Source organism: Nycticebus coucang, chromosome 6 (genome assembly GCF_027406575.1).
Source record: "Nycticebus coucang isolate mNycCou1 chromosome 6, mNycCou1.pri, whole genome shotgun sequence".
Classification (NCBI taxonomy): Eukaryota; Metazoa; Chordata; class Mammalia; order Primates; family Lorisidae; genus Nycticebus; species Nycticebus coucang.
In genome coordinates, this window is record NC_069785.1 from 80,609,857 (window position 1) to 80,637,436 (window position 27,580).

Genomic DNA, 27,580 nt, shown 5'->3' on the forward strand with positions numbered 1-27,580 from the left:
ATGTTGTGAAAGCCACTTTAAAGATGGTGTTATTTAGATGACCCCAGATGAATGAGTGCCATTATTGTTGTGTAGCTATGAAACAGATCATCATCCTTTACCTCATTACATTTCCTCAATATAAAGTTCCCAGTGACTATCCGATCACATCCAATTTCTCCATTTCCAAAGAAGCCAAATAAAGGAACACTGGGAAAAAACTTTCTAAATGCATCAGCCTCAACATTCCCCTTGGCTCTATAATACTGAAAGCCCCTGCCAACGCATGCAAACATGAAGCCGATGGTGTTCTGCTCAGGAATGTTGGCAGCTTTGAGGCGCTGCATTGCAGCCTCAGCCGTCTTCTCATCAGTGACATCCTCGTTGAGGAGCACAGTGGCACTCTGGATTCGGAGTCCACTAAATGATAGCCCAACCACACCAGTGGCATCAAGATCCACAGGGTTCCTGGAAAATGAAATGAGAAAAGTGATACTATATCATGAAGCAAAATTAAAAATCTAAAGTATAAAAGGAAAAGAAAAAATCCTCCTCATTCCTTAATGGGTGGCTGCTGACTTTAGCAGCCTATAGTTAATCTGATGTTCATCTTCCCAGGTAAGAGGAATATAATTAGGATTAAAAATTGAACAATTAGGCTCGACACCTGTGGCTCAAGCGGCTAAGGCACCAGCCACATACACCTGAGCTGGCAGATCCAACCTGGGACCACCGAACAACAATTACGGGCTGCAACCAAAAAATAGCTGGGTGTTGTGGCGGACGCCTGTAGTCCCAACTACTTGGGAGGCAGAGGCAGAAGAATTGCTTGAGCCCAGGAGTTGGAGGTTGCTGTGAGCTGTAATGGCACAGTACTCTACAGGGTGACAGCTTGAGGCTCTGTCTCAAAAAAAAAATAAATGAACTATTAAAATTAATACATTAGAAGAATGCAGTTCAAGAGAAATTACTTTTTTTTTTTCAGTCACAAATACAAAGGGGTAATGTATATCCACGAAGATTCCTAAAACACACTGTGGGGCAGGAGAAGATGCAGGGTGTCCAACCTTTTTGTTCCCTGCTGCACATTGCAAGAAGAGTTGTCTTGAACCACACATGAAATACACAAACACTAAAAAAACCTGATTAACAAAAAAGAAGGGTCTATGTACACTTTTCACAAAATCCCACACCACAGAGAAACAAAGACATCCTCATAGAATCAGTATGCGGCCTGGCCACAGCCTGGACACTCTGGTAGATGCCCTTACTTTTCTGACCTCCTTAATAGGAACCTTCTATTTCATATATATAAAGATGATTAAATGAAGGTTTTTCATCTTCTATCATTAACATACCACCCAGCTATCAAATTCTAAAGAGGCATATTAAAAATATAATCATGGAGGGTAATTTAGAAAACCTATTAACTCCAGAAGTTCTAGTTTTGCTTGGTCCATTAGGTACTATATGATTACATTGGTCCATTATATGATTACATTGCTTTTTGACTTGTTTACTGCTTTAAGCCTGGAATTCAGCTTAACCTGATGGTAAAACTCATGTATTCTTTCGTATTTTCACCGTATTTTAAAATGAAATATTTGATCCCTACAAAAGAAAATATGTTGATAAAAGTGAACGTAGTGAGCACCCACTGGGGGAGAAACAAGTACATACATTACATTTTTATCATGTTTACCATATAGATATACAATAGGCAAGTTTCACTGGGTTAGCAAGAAACTTAAGACTCAAATAGGTTCCATGATGAAGAGAATAAGGTTAACCAGTAGCAAAACCAATTTGTGAAGGGCAAAATCCATCTTCTGAAGTCCTCCAATTTTTTTGTTATCACTTTTCCTCTTTGGATATGCTAATATATTGTCAATCTCTTACCTCAAAGAATTATTTACCTATCTTTCTGGGGGATGAGGTAGGTTGGGTTATATGGGCACCATTAAAATAGATCACTCGACGGCTTCTCTTACCCACTGATATAGTATAAAGATCACGTTAAAATTAATGTGTTATATAAGGAATACTTCTGAGAGGTGTATTTCCCAGATTAGGTATAAAGAGTAGATCATACACAAATAGCCACACTAACAGTCTGGTACCTCAAATGTTGTAAGTCTAAGTGAGATACGTGTATTTGCATTACAAAGGTAAACTATGTTAAATCACCACTGCCTTACCTGTATACAATTTAAAGGTAATCACAAAGACATGACAGAAATTAGGCAAGAGGGGAAATAACCTTCGATACCAAGAATTAGGCGTATGTATGCATGAAATTCAGTGTTTGATATCCTACTTCCTGGAATTCAGTGCACATGGCTTTTTTCCCTTCTTCCTCACTGGCAGTCCAGGGGCCCCAAATTTAGCTGTTTGCTTTCCCAGATCCATCAACAAAGACTACCAGGAGAGAGCCTGTCGCTAGAATGATTTACATGGCTCCTAAAGATACTGGTCTCCAATAGTCTGTCACACTCTAAGAACCAAACATTAATCATAGTGAGAAACAAACACTAGTGTTCACAAGTATTAGGGGTTGGGTAGGATCTCATTTTCCTGCTTTTGAAAAAGAAATATAAAATAAATATATGTCCACTTCATTAGTTGAAACTCAAATGCCACGTACTTTCATTCAAACTGGAAAGGGAGAAATGGCTCCCACGATAGAAGAGCAAATTTTACTTTTAAAAGCAAAAGCTTAGTAACAAAAATAAAAATTCCACAATTATTTTTATTTTTATTTATTTTTTTGTTTGTTTTATTTATTGAGACAGATTCTCAAGCTGTGGCCCTGGGTAGAGTGCCGTGACATCACAGCTCACAGCAACCTCAAATTCTTGGGCTTAAACAATTCTCTTGCCTCAGCCTCCCAAGTAGCTGGCACCACAGACACCTGCCACAATGCCTGGCTGTTTTTGTGTTGTTGCAGTTGTCATTGCTGTTTTAGCTGGCCCGGGGTGGTTCAAACCCGCCAGCTTTGGTGTATGTGGCGGGCGCCGTAACTACTGAGCTACGGGCACCACCCAAAATTCCACAATTTTTGATCTTCAAAAAGCCTTTCAAAAGATCTAGTACAGAATTTCCAAAAATATGTGCCAAGGAATACCAGTAAGCCCTGTAAGATGCTTGAGGAAAAAGGTTTTGTAAACAAATAGATCAGAGAACTGCCACTTGTTAATATTATTCCTCTTCTGGATTTCCAAAGCATTGAGCATATCAGAGGCTCAGGAAACTTTGCTATGAAGATCCACTTAACCATGTAGTTCTTACACAGGAGAAATAGAACTAGAGAGGAAGTGACATATGAAGGTCACAAAGAGTACCACAGCTGCCAAAGGAAAAATCAACAGATAATGCTAAAATTCAATTTTAAGAATGTGAGTCTAATTAGGAAGTTCTGAAAGGACAACATATAAATATTTAATTCTTTAACTGTAAGCAGAATTGTGTTGAGTAAGCCCCTTAACCAATGTCTACTGCAAAATGGAATGAACTGTTACCTTAACAATTCTTTAAATGTGTTTTGTTAAAAACCCAAAGTAACAAAAACCTGAGATCATTTCTGTTCATCCACAGAAGAAATCAGATGTACACCAGACATACTTTTGAGATGTCAGTGATGACAGGTTGTCCACCTGGCCTCCAGCCAAGATGATATTCATATCACTAAAACTGCTGACTACTCGGTGCAGATAATTACTGGCTCCCATCTTACAGCAATTATAGCCAAAGATAAGGACCACACGAAGTTCAGGGTTATCTATGAGACCTGCAGAGAAATAAAGAGCAGCAATTAAAGACAGCCTTAAAACAGAAATGATTTTATACATGTTACAAAATGAAATGTTACTGTTAATGACTTGTACTCCTAGTTAAGCGCAATTTAAGTGGCTTAAGCTGTCAAGTTTTCCATATTTTAGAAATTTTAATACAAAATAGGTACAATTTTTTTCTATAAACTAAATGGCTATCTGAAAATAATATAATCAACACAATATGAAGCAGCTGTATACTGAGCAGCAACCTGTAGAGGGCCATGTGCAAGCTGGCTCCAGATAGGCCCCCCACCAGGGAACACAGGTTTCCATGGAGCAGGTTAGCAGCAAAGCCAAAAAACAAAAGGATGGAGAGAAACAACACTAACCACCTACAGTGGAGTGAATGGGTGGCCCCCAGATGATATATCCACAGCAAACCCCTGGATCCTATGAACAGGACCTTACTTGGAAAATAAGAAAATGGATTTTTGTAGCTATAACTAAAAACCTTAAATAAGATCATTTGGCCTATCTGGGTGGGCTCTAAAGCCAATGACAAGTGTCCTTATAATAGAAGAGATACACCAAAGAGAGAGACAGAAGAGGAGGCAGTGTGACCACAGAAGCAAAAATTGGAGCAATACAACTGTACGTTATGTCAAAGGCTACCATAAGCAGGAAGGGACAAAGAACAGATCCTTCCCTAGAGCCTCCCCAGGAGCTGCAGCCCTGATGACTTGATTTCAGACTTCTGGCCTCCTGAATAATAAGGGAATAAATTTCTGTTGTTTTTCACTATCCCCAGCTAGTTTTTCTATTTTTAGGAGAAAGGTTCCACTCTTGCTCATGCTGGTCTTGAACTCCTGAGCTCAAAAAAATAATTTTTTTTCCGTTAAGACAGAAGTACCAGACAAGATTCTGGTACACTGTAATAACAGCTTGAGGAAACCACCATATCACCAAAATACGAGCTTTATCCACCTTCTCCAGGAAAAGGGGTGGGAGTAAGGTGAATGAGCCAGTGGAAGCTCCTTCCAAAGCAGGAAAATGTTCAATTCTGTAACATATGACTGAAAGCTGCTGCCACTAAGGGGCAGCAGAGTCTTCCCCAAGACAGGCTGTACTCAAATTCCCACAGCTCCCAGACTTTGACCTCAGCCTCTGGCACCTTGTTTTCAGACTACTGATTTGAAATTTGCCAGCATTATCAGAAGTGGCTTTGGGATAGGAAAAATTCCAACACCTAACTACACCTGTGTTACCATTTTGCTCACCTATGTGACTTCTACCTTGACAGACCCAGCGTGAGGTGGGTGAGGTATTAGTGTGAGAATGACCATTTATTAACACCAAATAATGACTTACTTTGGGAAACTGCCTGGGTTTCATTTCTAATTTTCTACACAGTAAATCACTAACTTGAACAGTGAAAAGAATATTAGTTCTATGACACCATATACCCCAAACCATTACTACAAAGTCTATCTTCCCTATAGACCAGCCCAGCAAATTTTGAGAGAATTTCTTCCATTTTAGAACAAGTTTTCAAAATTGGAAGAGGCCTATGAGATATCAACAATCTTAATTTACAAACAAGGATTGCCAGTGCCAGAAAAGTGACTGAGCCCAGGACAGTACTATGGCAGAGTCTAGATTAAAACCCTTGTCTCTTGTTTTTTTGTTTTTTTTTTTTTTGTAGAGACAGAGTCTCATTGTACCACCCTCGGTAGAGTGCCGTGGCGTCACATGGCTCACAGCAACCTCCAGCTCTTGGGCTTACATGATTCTCTTGCCTCAGCCTCCCGAGCAGCTGGGACTACAGACACCCGCCACAACGCCCGGCTATTTTTTGTTGCAGTTTGGCCGGGGCTGGGTTTGAACCCGCCACCCTCGGCATATGGGGCCGGCGCCCTACTCACTGAGCCACAGGCACTCAGTCAAAACCCTGGTCTCTTGACTTTCAGAGGTGTAGCCTTCGGAAACCTAAAGATATCTGAAAGCAGTGGTTCTCAACCTGTGGGTCGCGACCCCTTTGTAACAATGAAAATATATCCTGCATATCAGATATTTACATTACTATTCATAACAGTAGCAAAATTAGTTATAAAGTAGCAACAAAAATAATTTTATGTTGGGGGTCACCACAACATGAGGAACTGTATTAAAGGGTTGCAGCATTAGGAGGCATTAGGAAGGTTGAGAACCACTGGAAAGGCACCACCCCCATTCACTGAACAGATACGTACCCAACATCTCCAGTGATTATGTTCTCAGATAAGGGGATCCCTCGACACCCAAACACACACATACCCTAGAAAGTAGAACCACCTCCTCCTACCCCAACTTTAGAGGACAAACCCACCTTAGCCAAGGCAGGCTGCCTGACAGAGCAGATAGCTGTGTTTAAACACCACACCTGGTGCTTCATGTAAATAACAGAGGAAAGGTACTCTTGCCACTCAAAATGGAAAGAGGCCTAAAATATGTATGGCGGGAGAATTGGATCACTCCATATAAAGTGAGGGGTGGTGTCAGTTTCTCCTCAAAGATTCCAGGGTTGCCTCCATTTCAGGGGTAAAGAATCATCAAGGATCCAGTATTCTGGGCTACCTGCTATAGACTATGACTAATAATTTTATTCTAGAACTTTTCAAAAATTGATAAATTATCAGGAGCTTATGTCAACCATTAAAAACAATCCCAGAAAAGCATTTTACAAAGCACTTTAAACAGCACAACCTCCTGGTAAGCCTTTCAAGATGATAAGCTGGTTGCAAAATGCAACCTCAGGGAACAGAACAGACTGACCTGCCATGTAGGATTGTTAACTATAATCAAGTTAAATTAAATTAAATTTAAATCAACTAAATCAAGTGTCTACCAAGAAACGACCTTAGTTTTAGAATGGTATGAAACTATTCTTTCCAGCAAGAATCCTGTTAGGTCAATTTGGCAAAGACTTTCCCTATGCCCTTACGAATGTGTCACGCACCAACCCCCATCCCTGCTCCTGGGCTATGAATCCTCCCACTTGTTCTTCTATTCAGAATTGAGTCCAATCTCTCTCCCCTACTGCAGAACCCAATCACAGTAGTCCCCCTGAATAAAATGGGCCTTACCACCTTTATTATGCTTTTTCAAGGTGTGGGCAACTTCAAAAAAGCAGATCAAGCTTAATCCCTTAGGTCTTAGCACTAATTCTCTCTGCTTCACACCTGCCCACTGCTTATGGCCCCTCAAGATTCTTTATGGTATCTGTAGATAATTTTAGAACTTTGTCCTTCTTCTAAGTTTTCTGGAATCTGACTTAAATCATTTAAGGTTTTTTTTTAACCCTTTGTGGTAGAATTCAAGAGAACTAATCAAAGGAGCTGAACAATCCCCAATCTAGATCACTAGATTACTCAGGTCACAGCAATACTGGGCACTGTTCTAGGTACTTTGCGGAAATAAACTTATTTAATGCCCATAAAAATACATGATGTTCTGTTTTGCTACTGGAAAGTCTACGACAATTCAATGGCTTTCAAAATTTATAGAAAACATGCAAATTATATCCCTATTATAAGACCTAACACAGACCAGACATAAGTAAAATTAAATACACACCCCAGAACTGGCTGCCAGAAAGGAAATCAGTGCCTACTGAGCTATGGAAAACACAAGAGACTTCCCACTCCTCTCCTTCCAAAAGCAAATGCAATTGGATTCTTCAAAGCTTCCTCTCTTGACCCTAAAATGTAAAAACCAATGGGAGAGCTTTTCTAGTGGGAATCTCTGAACATAAAACTCAAACTGAAAATCATGACCCAAAAGGCAATGTAAGAGGTTTGCACTTCTAGGAGAATGTCAGAAGGATATGTGTGTAAAAGGGAAAGGACCACAGGTGTGAGGCAACTGATAGAATTAGCCACCTCAGACATTCTCAAAGGAGAAAAGAGCTCTGGCCTTTAAGCTCAAGCCCATCTTCTGAATAATGAGCAATACCAGCTCTGGTCTGTGGTAGGGACACAGAGTGAGAGCCAGCAGGCACTGCTCTTGGTACCAGGGGATGGGATGTTCACTGGATTACACAAAGCCTGAGAGGAAGAAGTGTGTGAGCACTGTGAGGGCAGGAGGCTCCTCCCCCTCTATCGCAGCTGTGGCTGTCAGACTGTGCCCCAGTGGCCACAGGGTTCCAAAGCAGCCCCAAGGGTAGGTGGGGAAGACACCAAGCAACCTCAGTCCTAGGCCTGCTAGGTAGATAGTTAGGAATCTGGCTCTGCTAGGGAAAAAGGACAAGGGCGGGGCCCTAAGGCCACCATCTCAGTGCCACTCTCCTTAATCCTGTCCTGAGTGATTGCTTACACCTGGGGAGGCGGGCACCCCCTATCAATCTATCCATGGAACTCACATAACAACTGCAAAGGGATATAGAGGACTCTCTAACCCCACCACACCCCCCAAGCAACATAGGTACCAAAGAGTCTGGAAGGTGACAGACTAGAACGGAGTCTAGAAGAGCCTTAAGGTTAATTATCATGTCATTAGTTTTCATTTACACTGCAACACGCGCACACGCGCGCGCACACACACACACTCTTAATGCGCTTTCACAGAGGCTCATAGGAGGCCTGCGTGTGCAGTTAAGACTCTGGTTTTAAGGTGACCTCTGAAGCATGAGGTCAGCCCAGTCCAGACAATATAAAACAGAACCTCCAGACACAACCAAGGCCTTTTTGCCAGAGCGAGGGGGCCTGTCCCTGTCTGTGGCGAACATATCTTACTCTGTAAACCTGTATCTTGCTCTTGCTCTGTAAACCTATCTTTATCTTTTTCACACTTTTAGCTTTGGTGGGTCTGGTCATTCTTTGACCAAGAGCACAAGAGCATAACAAGAACCGAGAAGGCAGACAGCTGCCTGTGACCCGACAGGCCCAACACACTTTCAACTTAAGCAGCTCTGCTTTCATCTGTAAGGATGGGAGTTCTTCACAATGAAATAATAAACGAATGATTAACAGTTTTTTGGTTAAGCGCAAAAATCAATCTCACTCTGTACCTGGTTTTCTTTCTCTGCCCCCCCCCCACCCCCTTGCTGGCAGGCACCCTATGGATTTCTGTTTTCACAAACCACAGGAGTAGCCCCGCGAACAAAAAATAAATATAAATTTTCTTTACAATTGCTAGACCTATCGACTAAATCTGCCTTTTAGAATCTGTTCTGTAGCCTCAAGGCTTCTTGAGTTGTCCCTGAACAAACAAGAGTGTGAGCTGAGCTTGTGGCCTCAGACAGGACAGAATCAATGACAGAATCAGAAACAGCCGTGAAAAGTCTGTCTCCAACAGCAGAGACAGCTGCTTGGCACGCAGGCAGAGGACAAGCGGACAATACTCCACCCCGGAAACTCAGCAGGGCCTCCTGAACTCATGGAAGGCATTCTTCCTCTCTTTCTTTGGGATGCCACACCATCTCCTACCTCTTTTCTCTCCAGCCCCTCTCTCACTCCTTCTCTTCTTCTAAGAAGATGAAATAAACTTTGTCTTTTTATATCCTAATCTTGGTGTAGAGAACTTCTTTTCTTGTCCCATGCAGAACACCTACTAAGCTTACAACCTTAACATCATCTGTTTTATTTTTATGTTGGTGTCCCATGGTAGACTGTATTTAGAAATGAGCTGTTTAAATGAAAAGTTAAGAAATGGGATAAGAAGTTCCTTACTGAGTAACCTCAATAAAGTCTTCAACATAAGCACAAAGGGAAGGATGTTGTTATATAATCAGATGACATCAGTACCAACCCTGGACAATCAACACCCCTACTGAGCCTCCTTCTTCATCCCTCCCCCAATCCTTGAAGCTGGTGGCCTCAATTGCCAGTGGTTATCTGATGATTCTCAAATGTGTATCTTTGGTCCAGACCACTCTGCAGAGCCCCAGAACCATATATTCAACTGTTTAATCAATATGTCCACCTCAAATTCAACATATCCAAAACAGAACCAATAATCTAACTCCTCTCACCTGTGCCCTCTAGTCTGTCCTTACCTCAGTGGTACTGTGCAGCTATGCTAGCCAAAAAGCTGGACACCACTACCACCTCCCTCATTCCAACACCTAGCATTTTGTCAGTCACCACATCCTGTGCAGTCACCTCCAAGCTTTATTTTGAATCTATCCATGCTCCAACTTCACTTGCCACTGCCCTAGCCAAGCTGCCACATCCTCTTGCCTTACCTTGCAACAGTGAAAGGGGGATGGAGCTTTAAACAGTGGGTTCTTGGGTGGTCAAAGAAGTGAAAGACATACCACTAACGGACACAGCCACAAAAACAGACTAGGACAGGCAACTGTCCCTTACGAAAAGAGAGCCAGAAAAAAGAAAACTTGCTTGCCGCCTTCCCAGGCAATCAGGGAGGCACTTCAAGCCACACCAGGGAATACCCTGGCCAGAGGCTTTTAGCTGACATACCCCTTTTGAGTGGACAACCAGAATGAAATAAAGAGTACATGCCACATTAGAGTATTCAGAGTTTATTTAGATAGACATAAAAAAGCTCTACAAAAGTTAAGATCAGGCTTAACAGTAGAGGGGTGGCTGGAATGGCTCACCAATCCTTACTCAAATTTCTCCTTCTTATATACCCAAAGCTACCCTTTTTCCAATGTGGCATTCTTTCTTAATTTGCACAGTTCAAAGCCAAGATCACATTAACCTTTAGTATAACTCAGTGACTTATTACAACATTCCACTTCAAAAGTTAATCTCTTAAATTAATCCACTAAACTATTCAACATAGATATCTTTAGGGTGGAAGCTAAATTAACGAAACACTAAGAATGAGAGACAGTGAAGGTCAGGCAGGACCCACCCCAGCCAGCCCAGCCGTGTCCTGTCAGCCTCGGCCTGCCTGACTCCATCTTAATCTCACACTACGTGAGCTTTCACAGGCACCCCTCTGCCCTGTTCTGCCTGCCTTTGAATAAGTTCATTCCTACATTAATCTTCTCTGACCTAGTGCTTTGTCGGTTTTAACTACTTCCATTAGGGTTGCTCTCTGCTTTATAGGGCTCCCTCTGAGTAATAGACAGGGGCTGCTGTCTGCTTTTCAGAGACCCCTTCAATAGCCTTCTGTTTTTCCTGCATCCAGCTTTTAAAAAATTCATATTTTAATTGACAAATGAAATATATATGTATTTATCATGTACAATATGATGTTTGGAAATATGAGGGCTGTCTGGAAAGTATCCAGCCATGTAAAATGAAAAATAGAGACACATATATATGTGTATATTATTTACATATATATGTACACACACACACACGCACTCATATACATACATTACTGAATGGCTAAATCAAGCTAATCCTGCACCCACCCTTGTATTCCTCCAAACTGATCACCACACTGCAGCCAGAGTGCTATTCTAAAAGACCTATCTGATGGTGCCACTCTTGCGTTTCAAAACCTGGCATCCCACTGCCCATTCTTGGTATGTCCAACAAGGCAGGATTTGCCCCGCTTCACCTCCTCAGCTGTACCTCATACCATGGCCCCCCAGTCCCTCATCACTCCTCCTCAGATACACCAGTATTTATGTTTTCCAAATGAGCTGTGGGAATCCACACATTTACATCCCGAAAGGGAGTTGTTAGGTCGGTTCTGTTCCCTGTCCTTTGTTCTCTTGGGTACTCTGCTCATATTTTATTTACTTATTTGTTTGTTTGTTTATTTATTTATTTAGGTCTGCAATCTGGAAAGAAGGTAAAGGCCACCTATAGTACCCCTTCCCACTGCACATCTGACAGACCACATCTGTCCAGTCAAGCCTTGTTCGAGCTTCTTAGGGCTGTCAAAATGTCACTTTCCCAACACTCCAGACTAGATCAAGTCTCTTGGTTATGTTTCCAGAACACCCATGCATCTCCCTGGGAAGGCTCATCACATCTGAGGTGGTTTATTCAAGGTAGGACTGCTCTGCAAGACTGGACGCTGCAGGAGCAGGAGAAGAGGTCACGGCAGTGGCCGGCACACGACATACAAATACACAGTTTCTCAATCAATAAACACTGGCTTTTTATAAAACTTCCCTGAGGTATTTTTGCTTTTATTCCATAAAAATTAAATGTTTTCCCCTTTGTATTCTATTTCCATCCCAGAGACTAATTTTAACACAGGATACCACACAGACCTTAAACAACCTATTGCTTATTTTTAAAATGTGCCATATTTGTAAGATTTCTCCAAAAAGAATTTAACAAAGTAGATGCATAAAATTGTATGTGCTGGCTTGGCGTCTGTGGCTCAAATGCCTAAGGCGCAAGCCACATACACCTGAGCTGGCGGGTTCGAATCCAGCCCAGGCTTGCCAAAACAACAATGGCGGCTGCAACCAAAAAATAGTAGGGCATGGTGGCAGGCGCCTGTAGTCCCAGCTACTTGGGAGGCAGAGGCAAGAGAATCGCTTGAGCCCAGGAGTTGGAGGTTGCTATGAGCTGTGATGCCACAGCACTCTCTACCCAGGGCGACAGCTTGAGGCTCTGTCTCAAAAAAAAAAAAAAAAAATTATATGTGCTATGATGCTGGGTCAGAATATACATCTCCTACGTGCCATGTCTAGCAAACTGTAATTATCAAACATGGGTTGCTATCTTCTGGAATACTGCCAGTTTCAAAAGAGAGAATTTATTAGCCCCTTCTCTGCTTTTGTGAGTTCTTCCTATGAGGTCTTATAGTCCTATAGCTAAGCACCATAAGGCACAGGGAGAGAAACCACAGCCCATGAGCCAAACCCAGCTCACCTCCTATTTCTCTCTATAGATAAAGCTTTATTGGAACACAGCTATCATTTCCGTACCGTCTATGGCTGCTTTTGAACGCTGACGGCAGAGGTGAATAAACACCAACTGGAACACATGGCCGGCAAAATCTGAAATATTTACTATCTGGCCCTTTACAAAAAAACCCTGCCAATCCCTGAGGGACATTAATATGAACGGAGGGCTTTCAATGTTGAGTAACACAGGAGAGGGTGGCTCCAGGTATCTGGCTCAGGAATTCAGCCTGGGACTAGGTGGAAGGCACGTCCCATGTCACAGCCTCCAAACGTTCACTCCTCCCCATTTGGATTACTACACCTTCTTGAGCACATAAGAGACAAGAGTCCAAATTTAGACAGTCTTCCCTAAGTTTCCGTGGGGAACTGGTGCCAGGACCTCCCTCGGATACCAAAATCTGCAGATGCTCAAGTTCTAAAACCGTATAGCATTTGCATATAACCTATGTATATCCACCCCTATACATCAAATCATCTCTAGATTACTTACAATTCCTAATACAATGGAAATGCTACATACATAATTGTTACACTGTTATTGTTTAGGGAATGACACAAAGTCTGTACATGTTCAGTACAAATGCTTTTTTCCCTTCTCATAATGTTTGATCTGCAGTTGGCTGAATCGGCGGACACAGAACCCACAGATGTGGAAGGCTGAATGTACATAAAATTAGGACACAAAATAGCACGTGAAAGAAAAGAGATTATTATCTCAAGCTAGGCAAAGCTTCAATTTCCAGAAGGTCAAGAACGGTATGAAAACAATGCCTTGGAGTAAGCCAGGACTGCTGATAGCAAGTGGTTCAGCAAAGGACCCCTGTGAGAAAGGTTTCAAGAGCAGGGTAATTCTGGGTTTGTTTCTCCTTTCAGTTTTTTCATTTCTATACTTGGCCCTATAGGTGAACACGGTTTAACAAATGTAACAATTGTATCATAAAATGGATGGCTTCCTCTGCTCAAGATTTTGGCTACTTTTTTGTAAAGTGACAAACTGGGATTCTAACTTTCACCAGTGCTGTACATCAGCACCTCATCGAGGATTCCTCAGGTGCTCCAGGGGGACAGAGGAGAGGGTACTGCCCAAGGAAGTATCATATCAGGTTTAGTCAGATGACATTTAGCAGAAGCCCTAAATAAAAACCCAAGACACGCACTTCCAAAGGAGTTGATTGTTCCCAATTTCTTCTCACAGTCCTGCTTCTCCTGTCCCAGAGTTCCCTATTTCTGTTCTCTGCACCACCATCACCCCTATCTCTTAGGCATGAAACTCAGGAGTCATCACTGAGTCCCCAGTCTCCCTTCTCCATAACCGGCCACCTGCAAATTTCCTCCAATCAATTCCCTGCTTTCTGTGCCCTGCCTGGCGTTATTTCTTGCCTAGACTCTGAATGAGGGCTCCTCACTGGTCTCCCACTTCCAGCATCACCCCACTATGCAGGGCTGCGTCTCTGAGGACTAAGTCCAGACTCTTCAGCCCAGCCTCACCACACTCCTCCTGCTCCCATGATTCCCAAATGGAATTATTTTCTCTTCCCCCCCATGCTCCACGATCACCGGCTCTCTGTGCCTGTATATCCTTCAGCCTTTGATAAGGATGAGTAAGATCCTCATCCCTCACAGGCCCTGTCACCCTTCAAGGGTTCAAACAATGCCTGCCTGCTCCATGCGTGAATCCTGATCTGCTTCCCACTGGCAGGACCCCTATGGCACATCCCCATCCAGGGTTATGACTGTACAGTCCTGTACCACATAATGTCACTTCAGTCAAGGATGGACGGCACAGATGGCAGCAGCAGTCCCATGGGATTATGATGGAGCTGAAAACTTCCCGTGGCCTGGTGATGCCGTGGTGCAGTGCATTGCTCAAATGTGTAGTGATGCTGCTGCAAACAAACCCACCGCCCTGCCAGTCACGTGCAACACAGTTACGCACAGCACATCCATCATACCTGAAGCTGATAATAAGCAACTATGTTACTAGTTTCTGTATTTACCCTACTATACTTTTTATCACACTTTTAGAATATACTGCTACTTACAAGAACTCAACTGTAAAACTGCCACAGGCAGGTCCTTTAGGAGGTACTGCAGAAGCAGGCGCTGTTGTAACAGGAGATAACGGTCTGTGTGCTACTGCCCCTCACGACCTTCCCACCGGTGGGACAAGATGTGGAGGTGGGAGACAGTGACATTAAAATCCTAACCCGGTGTAGGCCTGCACTAATGGCTATGTTTGTCTTAGTTTATAACAAAAAGGTTAAAAAGTAAGACGAATAAGCAAAACATTTTGAAAGTAGAAAAAGCTTACAGACTAAGCATATAAATATTTTGTACGACTGTACAGTATGTGTTTTAAGCTAAGTGTTATTTTATTACATAAGAGTTAAAAAGCTAAGAAAAATGTAAAAGTTTATGAAGTAAAAAAGTTATAGTAAGATAAAGTTAATTTATTATTGAAGAAAAGAAAAATTTTTAACTTTAGTGTAGCCTACGCACACAGTGTTTATACAGCAGTGCACAGCAACGCCCTGGGCCTCATTCACTCACCATGCGTTCTCTGACTCACCCAGAGCAGCTTCCAGAACTGCACGCTCCATTCATGGTGAGAAGTCCTACACATAGGTACCATTTTTTAAAATCTTTTATAAGATATTTTTACTGTACATTTTCTAATGCTTGGATACGTTCAGTTACACCAACACCACTGTGTCACAACTGCCAACAGCGTCCAGTCCAGCCACATGCTGCTCAGGTTTGCAGTCCAGGACAGCAGGCTCGACAGCACAGCCCACGCGTGCAGCAGGCTACACGGTCTGCGTGAGTATATGCCACGATGTGTGTGCACAGTGACATCGCCCAACACTGGACTTCTCAGAACTTATCCCCATTGTTAAGCAACACATGAGTGCATACATATCTTTCCTACCCTTCCTGGAATGTCACTGAAACAGAATCTTCATTTAATTCCTTCTCTAACCCTATGAGAACTTTTAATCAATTAAATACAACTAGTGTAGGACTTCTACATCACAAACCAGCTGTGTTCGTGTACAACCATCTCCTTGTCTCCTTCAACCTCTATCTCTTCTCCCTTCCTTGTACCAGATTTGCCACTTGAATCCTTTCCAGAGTCTGACTGAAGCTGCCCTGGCTTTACACCAAGGCCTTCAACGGCAGCTGACACTTTCATAGACTGCCAGGCAATGTGCAAATAAATGGCTCTCAAACCAACATAAATGTCTGACTCCAACTTCTCCTTTGAGTCTTAGACCTACTATTTTTTAACCACTTGACCAATTCTGAGTAAGATCTGGTTTGCCGAACTTTGTTAGCTCCAGCCAGCCTTCCAACCTCCAGTCTCATTATAATAATGACAAACTCACCTAGGCCTGGCCACATAACCACATTTGCTCCTAAAATATTTTTTCCTTTACACTCAACATTTAGCTTAGTTTTAAAGCCACTATCTGATCTTTTCGCTAAAGGATATTTAGTGTCCTTTAATAATTCAGCTAACTCTGCTATTTATGTGCCTTAAGAGCCTTAGCTTTCTATTCTTATCAGAATTTTGTTTCCTCACTGATAATATTCCATGATAAATTCAACCTAGCAAGGTTGTGAAGATTAGAAATACCACAGTGCCTAGCACACAGTATCTCCACAAATGTTAGCCATTGCTGTCAGTATCAGCAAAGACACACAGGAGCTCTGCTGGCATGGACGCCCCTGACCCCTGACTGCTCTTATACTCAATGCCCCTTGGAGCTCCTTCCGGCCTATTCCTCCACAGACCACGAGGCCAACACCAGCCTTCTATCTACCATCTACTGAGCAAGGCATATTGCTAAGGCATGTGCTTTACATAACTCATGTCATTCAATCCTCACAAATGTTAGTTATTTCTAACTTGAAGAAAACAGAGGTTTAGAAAAGTTAAAAATTTGCTCACAACTAGAGAGCCAAAAAGTAGCAGAACTAGGGCAGCTACAAGCCTATATCTCTATTTTTAAAGAATGACTACCTTCTATTTATTTATTTAGTTGACAGATAAAATTGTCCTTATAATGTACATCATGATGTTTAGAGTAAACACTGGGGAACAGTTCTATCTAGCTAATTAGCATATGTACAATGTGCACATTCCTTTTTTTCTGATCAGTAAACCAAAACAAATTTCTCCTTTCCCACTATACAATTTTTTTTTTGTGAGACAGAGCCTCACTTTGTCACCCTGGCCAGAATGCAGTGGCATCATCATAGCTCGCAGCAACCTCAAACTCCTGGGTTTAAGCAATCCTCTGCCTTAGTCTCCTGAGAAGCTGGGACTATAGGCTATCTGCCACAATGCCTGACTAATTTTTCTATTTTTAGTAGAGATAGGGTCTCACTCTTACTCAGGCTCTTACTTGTCTTAAACTCCTGACCTCAAGCAATCTTCCCACCTCAGCCTCCCATAGTGCTAAGATTACAAGTGTGAACCACCACTCCCACCTGCTATAGAATTTTTTATTCCTGCTGTGTCATGACCCCTAAGGCCCTGTTCTCCATCCTTGCAGGAAGGAACCAGCATGACATGGATTAGAAGTACAAGCTTATGGGAGGCGGGCTAACCTTAAGTGCAGGTAGCCCTGAGCCCCCTCCTCAGTGGCTGTTTATTAAGGTCATACACAACAGGTGGGGAGAGTTAAGGTAATGACATAGGAGGGCTGCCTGTGTAAGGACTGCCACGTGCTCTTCCCTCACATGTTCTTTCCCCACAATCCCCATAAAGAAGTACTAAGCATCACTGTTTAACACACGCTTACTAGGGAGTGACTGATCTCATCTCATTCCGGAACACTGAGTTACTTGAGGGATTGCCCCTAAGTCACAAAACGTCTCCAGGCTTGCCAGGAGACTGTCCTGTTCTCAGCGTTTCCTTTTAATGTGATAAGAATCAGTAACTGTGCTTTGCAAGCATAGTGACCATTCCTCTATACTGCTGGGTTCAATGCCATTTCAAGAAAATCAATTCTATAAATATCTACTATATAAGCCTCTATTTATCACTAGTTTGAATTATCTACATCTCCACTAATGGGTGTACTTAACTCAGATTCTCACAAAGGGGCTTAATAGCTACCAACTATCCAGAAATAGAAACAGAAGAAAACTAATCAACATAATGAGCAATTAGTGATAAAAACAGTAACTTACCTACTTCAGTGAGTTGATGTCTTTCTATTGTTAATTTCTTCGGATCCTTAGTAAAATGGAAGGGCTGTATTTTTATTCCTTCAATTTGAGGGAATAATAGAGCAAAACCAGATTCTCCAATTTCTATTTCCTGAGGTCGATTGCTACCTGATCCCATTGGAGTCACTAGAAAAAAGTTAAATAGTTTCACGAACAGGTTCAACAAGAAGTGAAGTTTAATTTGGTAACAGTATAGATTAGCCAGTCCCACCCAGATCACTACATTCAGGTCAGGAAGATAACCATCAAGCTAATGGGCCACTATCTGAGGAAGTTTTTCAGCTTTGACAATTTTAGGGTGTAGTGTCAGGATGTCTGCAATTTAATTTTCAAATGTTTGAGAAAGAAATGGTCTTATAAACAAACAGACAAAGCAAATGCTGCAAAATCTTTTCAACTGGTGAATGCAGATGAAGAACATACGTGTACTTACCATACTATTCTATTATTCTTTCAAGATTTCCACAGGTTTGATGTTTTCCAAAATTAAAAAGTTGGGGAGTAGTAAATAAACATTTATAGCAATTTCACTTTTTAAAATTTACCCTAAAAATATTTGACAATCACATACAAGTATTTTTATCACCAAATTTTTAGTAAGAAATAAAGGAAAAAACCATAAATGTACTAACTGGTATTTAGATCGAAAGTGACATTTGTATAATAGAATACAGCCATTAAAATGACAAATGTGTACATATTTTTTTTTATTAAATCATAGCTGTGTACATTAACAAATGTATATTTATTGACAGGAAGATATGTCTGTAATATGCTATGAATTTTAAGGCAGAAGTTATGGATTAAATTGTGTCCTCCCAACCCCCAATTCATATGTTGAAGAACTTCTCATATGACTGTATTTGGAGATAAGGCCTTTTATAAAAGAGATGGTTATGATTTAATGAAGTCACAGGGATGGAGTCCTAATCCAACAGGACCAGGGTCCTTCTAAGAAGAGAAAATCGTCCAGGCGTGCTATGTATAAAGAAAAAGCCACGGAAACACACAGTGAGGACGCCACTGCTGGAACCATGCTGGTCTTGGACTTCCATACTCCAAAACCGTGAGAAAATATCTGTTGTTTAAGCCATCCAACGTGCGGTATTTTGTTATGTAGCCCTAGTCAGACTAATAAAGTAGGTTACAAGTCTATAAAAAATATTCTCTCATATATATATATGTATATATATATATATGTATATATATATATACATATATATATATATGTTAACATATCGTTAATAGAGTGGTCAACTCTGCCGTGTTTAAATTTTTCTTTTTGCTTACCTCTATCTTCTAATTTTTCTTTTTCTTTTCTAACAATAAATGACTGTAACTAGGCTAAAAATAAAATCTTTTTGAAAAAAAGCAGTAAGCCTGTGGCTCAAAGGGATAGGGCACCGGCCCCATATGCCGGAGGTGGCAGGTTCAAACTCAGCCCTGGCCAAAAGTAAAAAAAAAGCAGTAAGCCTTTTACAAACCAAAGCTAGGGCAAAATGAAGAATAATATTCATTTATGAACACTTGAAATCCTTTGTACCTCTCTGCACAAGAGTCTTAAATTCAGATCAAAAGTCTTTCAGTAAGATTAAAAATGCTAATTATACAGTACTGTGAGTTGGAACAAACAAAATAATTAACATCCAACATTTAACTTCTTGCTTTCTATACATTGCTATTCTTTTTTTTTTTGTTGTTGTTGCAGTTTGGCGGGGGCTGGGTTTGAACCCGCCACCCTTGGCATATGGGGCCGGCGCCCTGCTCACTGAGCCACAGGCGTCGCCCTATACATTGCTATTCTAAATGGTTTACACGTGTTAATTCACTCAAGCCTCACAACCCTCCAAGGAAAGCACTACTATCATCACCCCTATTTCATTGATGGGGAAACTAAAGCCCCAGAAGTCAGATAACTTGCTCAAAGTCATATAGGCAGTAGGTGATACAGATCGGTCCTATTGAGGAATGTTAACCACAGCCCCATCACAGTCTCAACAGAATCTTCCCTCCCATTTCCTATAGAAAACAATCAAAAACAGTAAAAATAAGGTTGGGCACGGTGGCTGATGCTCGTAATCCTAGCACTCTGGGAGGCTGAGGCGGGTGGATTGCCAGAGCTCACAGTTTCAAGACCAACCTGAGCAAGAGCAAGACCCCATCTCTAAAAATAGCCAGGTATTGTGGTGGGTGCCCACAGTCCCAGCTACTCGGGTGGCTGAGGTAAGATAATCGCTTAAGCCCAAGAGTTTGAGGTTGCTGTGAACTATGACGTTATGGCACTCTACCAAGGGTGACATAGTGAGACTTTGTCTGAAAAAGAATAAAATAAATAAATAAAAATAAACAAAAATTCACGAACAGCAAGCAAACACAGCAAAGGATAAGACCTCATGCTATAAATGTCAAACAGTAGTAGCCACCCAGAGAAATAGAAGTTTCCTAACAAGGCCCATTTTAACTCCTAATCCCAGTCCCATCTCACCCCTCCCCACCAGAAACAGGGCTAGGGGAACTGACAAAACTCTGAAAATGCTCATGAATCCGTTCTAATTTGGATAGAGGCAGAATGAGATCTTTTCCCTCCTATGACTGGCTACTAAGTATTTGTTACATTTGGTTTACAAAGGTAGCCTTGAGACTTGAAATACTAACCACAATAACTTAAACATTAATATACAAGGCAAATATAATACCTTGGTAAATGTAACTTTTTTGTATTTTTGATGGCCACTAATATAAATGTGCTTTTAAGCTACAAATAATTCAGCAATCTATAGGATCCCACATTAATGTAAAGAAGAAATTATAAGTTGCTAATTTCTCTCACCTACAATTCCTGGGGTCACAATTCCAAGGATTTGGCATTGTTTCGGGAACAGCTTTTCAAGGGCAAATGCTGTTTCCATACTAGTTCTTTTCCTTGCTGTAAAAATACAGTAGTAAAATGATTAAATACCATCCATTTAAAGTCAAATCTGACAATATAAAAGTCATCTGATACCGGAATGCTTTACAAAAAGTCTAAAAGCTTTTATTAGAACCAATGTTTTCTCTATTGTGGACTCTGCTTGTTCTTTTAAATTCTAAATCTAAACTTCAGCCTCACTTTGTTCATATACTGCTTTTGCCCCAATAACACCAAATTTAGCAGCAGCAGCCTAATGTTAGACTTGCTATTACCCTCCTGTTCAGTTGACAGACAGCATAACAGCCGCCTGACTGCATAAACAGTCAACTAGATACAAGTTAGATTAGGAGAATCCATTATCTAAGTCTAACCCAGGACTCAGCACGCCCATCTCAGATACTCAATCTGCTTTTCTCTTAGCAAGCCAAGAATGCACAATCTCTGCAGGTAACTTTGGTAAATGAGACCCCATGTTCAAATACAGTAAACAGCTTGTGTAAATAAAGTCACATCCTGTTTTAATAATAAAAAAAAGAAATGCTTGGAAGATGAAATGAGAAAAATGCCTTTCTAAAGAATTTGTTTCAACTGTATCACAAGGTTTAAAAATCAATCTGAAGCCAAAAGGGCTCATCGAGCAAAGTTCAATGACAGATATGAGGTCTAACAAGTAAGATCACGAACTTGCCACCATGCACTTACACTGGAAGCACTGTGCAAACAACATGGTAAGGTTTCATAACCTTGGTATATCAAGTGTCTCACAGCTGTGTTTGTGTCAGCACACTACAGTGTGTTGCTGAATGGTGATCATTGTTATTGTTGCATGTTTCCGTGTGCCATTCTGAGAATGTCAGAATTTGAATTAGAATAACCAACAAACATTCATAAATTTCTTGTTAAACTTGACAAGGGTGGAAGTGAAATGAGGGACATGTTAGTCCAAGTTTATGGGGATAAGGTCATGAAGAAAACAGCAGTGTACAAATGGATTAAACATTTTTCTGAAGAGAGAAAAAAGCATTACTGATGAAGAGAGGCAGGGCAGCAAGTAACAAGGAGAACGCTACACAAATTTGTCATCTTCTAAGTCAATACTGCTGGCTGACTAAGTAAACACAGATAGACAAACAGGAAAACTTTAACTGAAAATTTTGACCAACAACTGATGGCTCTTGCATCATAAAAATACACCAGCACACATGGCCCTGTCTATGAAGGTGGTTTTACCAAGTAAAGAATAACTGTGTTGGAACACCCTCCCTACTCACCTAATCTGTCCTCCAATGACTTTTTTCTCTGCCCAAAGATAAAGGAAATATTGAAAGGAAGACGTTTTGATGACATTCAATACATCAAGGGTAATATGACAACAGCAAATTACTTTGAAGGGTGGACTAGGTGGTGAGGGTGGTGTGTAGCTTCCCGAGGTGAGTACTTTGAAGGTGACTGTAACAATATTTAGCAATGAGGTATGTAGCACTTTTTCTAGGATGAGTTCGTGAACTTAATTCTTGGACCTCATATATCCACAACATTACAGGGTGCCATCCAGAGCCCCCAAAAGTCAGTAACTCTCAGGACTAGTATAATATTGAACTCCAAGCAAAAGGTACATAAGAAAACAAGAAAAACAAAATTTTTCTTTTGCTATTTACCTCTCTTATGGCCACGACACTCTTCCAGATTAATGAAAGTTTCTGAATCAGCCATGTAGAGAACTGTATGTGGTAATATGCGAACATTCTGCAAAGAAAAAAAATCGGAATTTGATCCCATGAATCTGTAAGTGCTCATGTGGTCCCTCAAAGCATCTCCCCTGTCCAAATTGCTGTTGCCCTACCTTCCTTCAGGCCAGTGCTGGCATTCTGAATCCAGCTACTTCTCACTCATGCATTCACTATCAACTCACTTACTAAGCATCTATTATTTCTTTTTGTACAACTCATTCCAGTCCTCAGAAAGTTCATCTTCATAATGATTATTTAAGCTCTTAGAATAAAAACATCAAGTACCAGCAAAAGATGCCACTTGCTTTATGTGAACAGACTTCACAGTAACAAACATCTCAGCAACAGGAAGGCAGACAGGCAGTATCACTCCTCTTTTCACTGCCTGTCAAATCAAATCCAGGCCTGCATTTCCAGCCTCATCAACTAGCTTCTTCTAGGGGCCCTTAGCTTACGATTATCTAGACATCTACTTTCACGTATGTTCTCCTGCTGCTCTCTTCCTATAGAACTTGATTTAAGATTCTAAAAAAAAAAAAAAAAAAAAAATTAGTAAGGCACAGTAGTGCACATCTATAGTCCCAGAGAGGCCAAGGTGGGAGGATCATTAAAGCCCAGAAGTTTGAGGTTGCTGTGAGCTATGATGATGTCATTACATGCTAGCCCAGGGAACAGAATAAGACCCTGTTGCTTTAAAAAAAAAAAAACTAGCCAGGGGGCGGCGCCTGTGGCTCAGTCGGTAAGGCGCCGGCCCCATATACCGAGGGTGGCGGGTTCAAACCCGGCCCCGGCCAAACTGCAACAAAAAAATAGCCGGGCGTTGTGGCGGGTGCCTGTAGTCCCAGCTACTCGGGAGGCTGAGGCAAGAGAATAGCTTCAGCCCAGGAGTTGGAGGTTGCTGTGAGCTGTGTGAGGCCACGGCACTCTACCGAGGGCCATAAAGTGAGACTCTGTCTCTACAAAAAAAAAAAAAAAACTAGCCAGGTGCATGGTAGCTCCCACCTGCAATCCTAGCTATGTGGGAAGCCTAGGTGGGAGAATCAATTGAGCTCAGGAGTTTGAGACCAATCTGAGCAAGAGCAAGACCCCATCTCTACCAAAAACAGAAAAAATCAGCTGGGCTTATTCAGACTCATCTGTTTTCCACTAAATCTTCCAGCTATAGACAAGTGAACTAAATGAAAAGGATGAAGATATTCTGTCTAAGCTGGTTATTTTCAAAGATTTTTACTAGCACAATGGAATGAAGTCCTTGGCATACAGCAAGTACTTGTTGATAAGATGAAAAATGTTGATTCATTATAATTTGGGAGAATACTGAGATGTTTCAGAATAGATTCCATATAAACTCACAAGGTACTGAGATGAGATGATGACCTGAGGCCTCAGGGCTAGATAAGACCTCTGGATATAGTTTCTGTGGTCCACACAGCATTTTAAAAAAATGTAAACTGGTTGCCAATATTCAAAATGCCACAAACTTTTCTATTTTTGAGTCTCACTCTGTTGCCCAGGCTACAGTGCTGTAGCCTCACGCTAGCTCACAGCAACCTCAAACTCTTGGATTTGGGTTCAGCTTCAGCCTCCTGAGTATCTCGGCATATGGGCACTCACCACAACACCCAGCTAATAAAATGCCACAAGATTTTTACACGAAAAGTGGACTTCCAGATGCTTTTGAAAATCTAGACATTCTGATAACACTCAAAGACTGTATAGCTCTTGACTGGGGCTAAACAGAGGCAAGCCTTCTCTAGTTGGCCATGGCCCTACCAGGGCACCCGGCCACGTGACCCTCTTCAGCTATCTGCCTGACCTTTGAGTATTCTGGTCTGTGATGCCTGGTGCAAAGAGTAGACAGAATTCAAGAGATTTAGCCCTTGGTGTTAATTCTGCAGCAAACCAATAGAATAACTGTCACGATGTTTTTTGCCTTCAAGTTTCCTATTTGTAAATATTAGAAGTCTGGTCCTGAGGTTTTATGAGTCTCTCTTTTCTGGCACCCACTGGGAAGCAATTGCTGAATTCTCCTTCCTAACTCAGAAGCAATGACAATGACAATGACAAGCCTCAACACGAAATGTTCTCAAAGCACAACTAAGGCAAATAGGAACACATTCCATTATTCAAAGAAGTTACAAATAGCAAGTGATTTTATAAAACTTTTAATGGACTTTAAAACATTTCTAATAAAAAGTTAAATCAACTTTGTTTATGGCTATGAAAGTACCATGTCCACTAGATAATTTGGAAAACATAAACAGTGTGTTTGGTTTGGACTGGATTTCCATGCTTTTGTCTCACTAGTAGTTTATCACAATGTATATAGTTCTTTAGGAGTACTACCATATGAATTTTAATAACAATATTGAGAGTATTTAATTATAACTACTAAAAACTTATATTCCAGCTACTGTAGGTAATGCATTATATTCATAACCTTTTCATTATTTAATTCTTAAAACAGTTCTATATGGTGTGGAGAAAGGACCTGAGGCTCAGAGAAGTTAAGTAACTTTCAAATTCACACTGCTAGTATGTGCCAAAGCTGGAGTTCACACCTAAGTTTATCTGGCCTTAACATCACCATAATGTATAAACTTTTAAAGCCTGCTGTGGTAAAAATTTGAAAACTAGCCCTACACAGAGAAAAATCTTAAAAAGCATTAAAAAAACAAGTTTCTCACAAGGAAACTTGCTAACATTTTGGCTTATTTCTTTTATTCTCTTTTTTATTTGTTTTTAATAATTCATATTACATTAACCATATAGTTTCATAATCTGCATTTTTTACTTTTAACATCAATATTTTCTCTTGTCATTAATGCAAGTTTATCATTTAATGATTTCATTTATTAGATTAACAGTAGGTTGTTTTTAATTTTCCTTATGATTAACAATGCTCCAAAGAACAATTTTGTGGGAAAGTCTTTGCTTGAATTTTTTCTTTCTTTCTTTTTTTTTTTAAATTTGTTTGTATTTTTTATTTACATTTTATATTTTTGTACATATTGTTAGGGGTCAGCCTTTTTTTTTGCACTTTTTGGCTGGGGCTGGGTTTGAACCCACCACCTCCGGCATATGGGGTCAGCACCCTACCCTTTTGAGTCACAGGCACCGCCCAAATTTTGAATTTTTTCAAATGACAAAGTTTTGGAAATAGCAGGATTTGGGCCAAAGTGTCAGAGAAGAAAGTCCTCTAATAAGCCTGCCTTTAGATACTGCCCAACTCCTTAGCATGTGAGTGCCAGGACCCAAATAGGATAAGAAAAAAAAATCTACACAAGAAATGGGGAAATAGAAGATTGGTTACATATAAAGCAATACCTAAAAATACTAAGAATGATGAGAGCCAGGTTTCTCACTGTCCAAGGGACTATAAATATAAGCAAAGAGCAAGTTAAAGCAACTTGCAATTCTGAACAAAATCCTTTTACTATGAAGAACACTACTGGGCCAAGTGGCAAAATCAGAATGAGGAGATGGTAGGAATGTATCAGTGATAACTTCCAGATTTTGATGGCTGTAGTCAAGTTTGTAAGTCATACTTAAGTATAGTGTGATAGAACATCATGTCGGCACTTTGCTCTCAAAATTCTCCCTCCCACTCCCCCAGGGAGATGCTACAGCCTGCTGCTCCTTTGACTCCACAGTACAAGTCTTCACCTTCCCAGGTATTGCCCCCCCTGTTGAATCGGGGTCCAGAGGAGTAAAAGAGTACAGGATCAGGAGTTGAAATATTTAGGTTTAAGTTTTGGTTCTTGGCTTTCTAGTTGTACGACACAGAAGTTGCCTTCCCCACAAAATAGAAACTATACTTCTTGAAGGGAAGTAGGTGAAGGAAAGGTTCTGAGCAGCATTTATTGTAAGAGTGAGGATTTGGATATTTAAAATACCCAACATTTGATGAACAGCCAAATAAATCATGCCACATTCTTAATGTATAGTCCCTAAACCTGATGCTTACAAAATTTTTTCATGACATGAGAAAATGTTCCATAAATTAACAAAATTGGGATAAAAAAAAAAACAAAAAAAACTAGGTCTCTGGCTCGGCACCCGTACTCAGTGATTAGGGCGCCGGCCATATACACCAGGGCTATCCGGCCCGGGCCTGCTAAACAACAATGACAACTACAACAACAACAAAAAAACAGCTGGGCGTTGTGGCGGGCGCATGTAGTCCCAGCTACTTGAGAGGCTGAGGCAAAAGAATCGCTTCATCCCAAGAGTTTGAGGTTGCTGTAAGCTATGACGCCACAACACTCTACCAAGGGCGACATAGTTAGACTCTGTCTTAAAAAATATATATGTAGTTTTCAAAGATTAACCCACTAATCCTGAAAATAACTGCATGACACCCCTTCTGACTTGCCTCAAGCTCCTCCGCTGCCACGCGAACCAAGCAATGCCCCTCCAGGTGGCCGGCCTCAGCCAGGCCTGCGGAGATCCAGGTCACACTCCGATGGGTCCGCAACACTCTGCGCACACACTCCCTCCATAAGCGGCACACGCTGGGGACGCAAATGCACAAAAGATTGCGAAAGGACGTTCATCTCTCCCGCAGCTTAGAAACCCCCACCCGTTGCGTAGCAGCAGGCGATCCCTGCGGGAACCAAAATCCCCGGGAGAGGTAGGTGCCGGGGCGCTGGTTCGGAAGAGAGCCAGATGCGGAGAAAACCTTGGGGGGAACTTCGCCCTCGGGGAAGTACAGGGGAGCACTGCGACACAGGTAGCTAGCGGGGGGAGATCAGCTCAGCAGGACAAGGGAACCGGGCACACCCTGGATCTCTCTGAAAAGGCTCCCGCTGGCCTCTGCCCGCCCCGCCAGCCCGGGACATGCCCGAGGTAAGCTTCCTGCTTCCTCCGTCCTCACCCGGCCACTCGCAGCAGCGCCTTGGCGGGCAGGAAGGTGAGCACCCGCTCCACCACCTCGGCGAGGTTACTCAACACAAAGGTGCTTCGCGGATCTGCGGAGGAGGAGCCGCAGCGGTCTCCGCCACCGCCCACCGGCTCCATTCCTCACCCAGCGGCCGGAGCAAGCTCTACGGCGGCCCGGAGGGACCCGAAGCGAACTGCGCAAGGCAGCCGGGCCAGAGCGCACTGAGCAGGCGCCCTCGCCACTTCC

General features: G+C 41.6%; 1 protein-coding gene across 3 annotated transcripts; it reads right to left on the minus strand.

Annotated features, from left to right (window-relative positions):
- FBXO22 (F-box protein 22) lies at positions 1–27,580 on the minus strand. Of its 3 annotated transcripts, none has more exons than XM_053594194.1 (7): positions 27,329–27,575; positions 26,828–26,966; positions 22,381–22,468; positions 20,642–20,737; positions 17,773–17,937; positions 3,601–3,766; positions 1–447 (listed from the first exon to the last, which is right to left on the minus strand). In XM_053594194.1, exons 1-7 carry the CDS (start codon positions 27,469–27,471, stop codon positions 30–32), a joined length of 1,215 nt encoding a protein of 404 aa, XP_053450169.1. In that variant the 5' UTR covers positions 27,472–27,575; the 3' UTR covers positions 1–29. The 3 variants fall into 3 exon arrangements, with proteins under 3 accessions (XP_053450169.1, XP_053450170.1, XP_053450171.1); XM_053594195.1 differs by having other exon boundaries at positions 27,235–27,368; XM_053594196.1 differs by having other exon boundaries at positions 316–447; positions 3,548–3,766; positions 27,329–27,580.

What these genes read in the sequence shown, in the direction of transcription:
- FBXO22 (XM_053594194.1), bottom strand. Translation starts at nt 27,471, where the DNA reads ATGGAGCCGGTGGGCGGTGGCGGAGACCGCTGCGGCTCCTCCTCCGCA. An exon ending in TGGCAGCGGAGGAGCTTGAG is followed by an intron (nt 22,469 to 26,827) that starts GCAAGTCAGAAG and finishes TTTTCTTTGCAG; the next exon opens with AATGTTCGCATATTACCACA. An exon ending in TCATCACTGACATCTCAAAA is followed by an intron (nt 448 to 3,600) that starts GTATGTCTGGTG and finishes TTCATTTTCCAG; the next exon opens with GAACCCTGTGGATCTTGATG.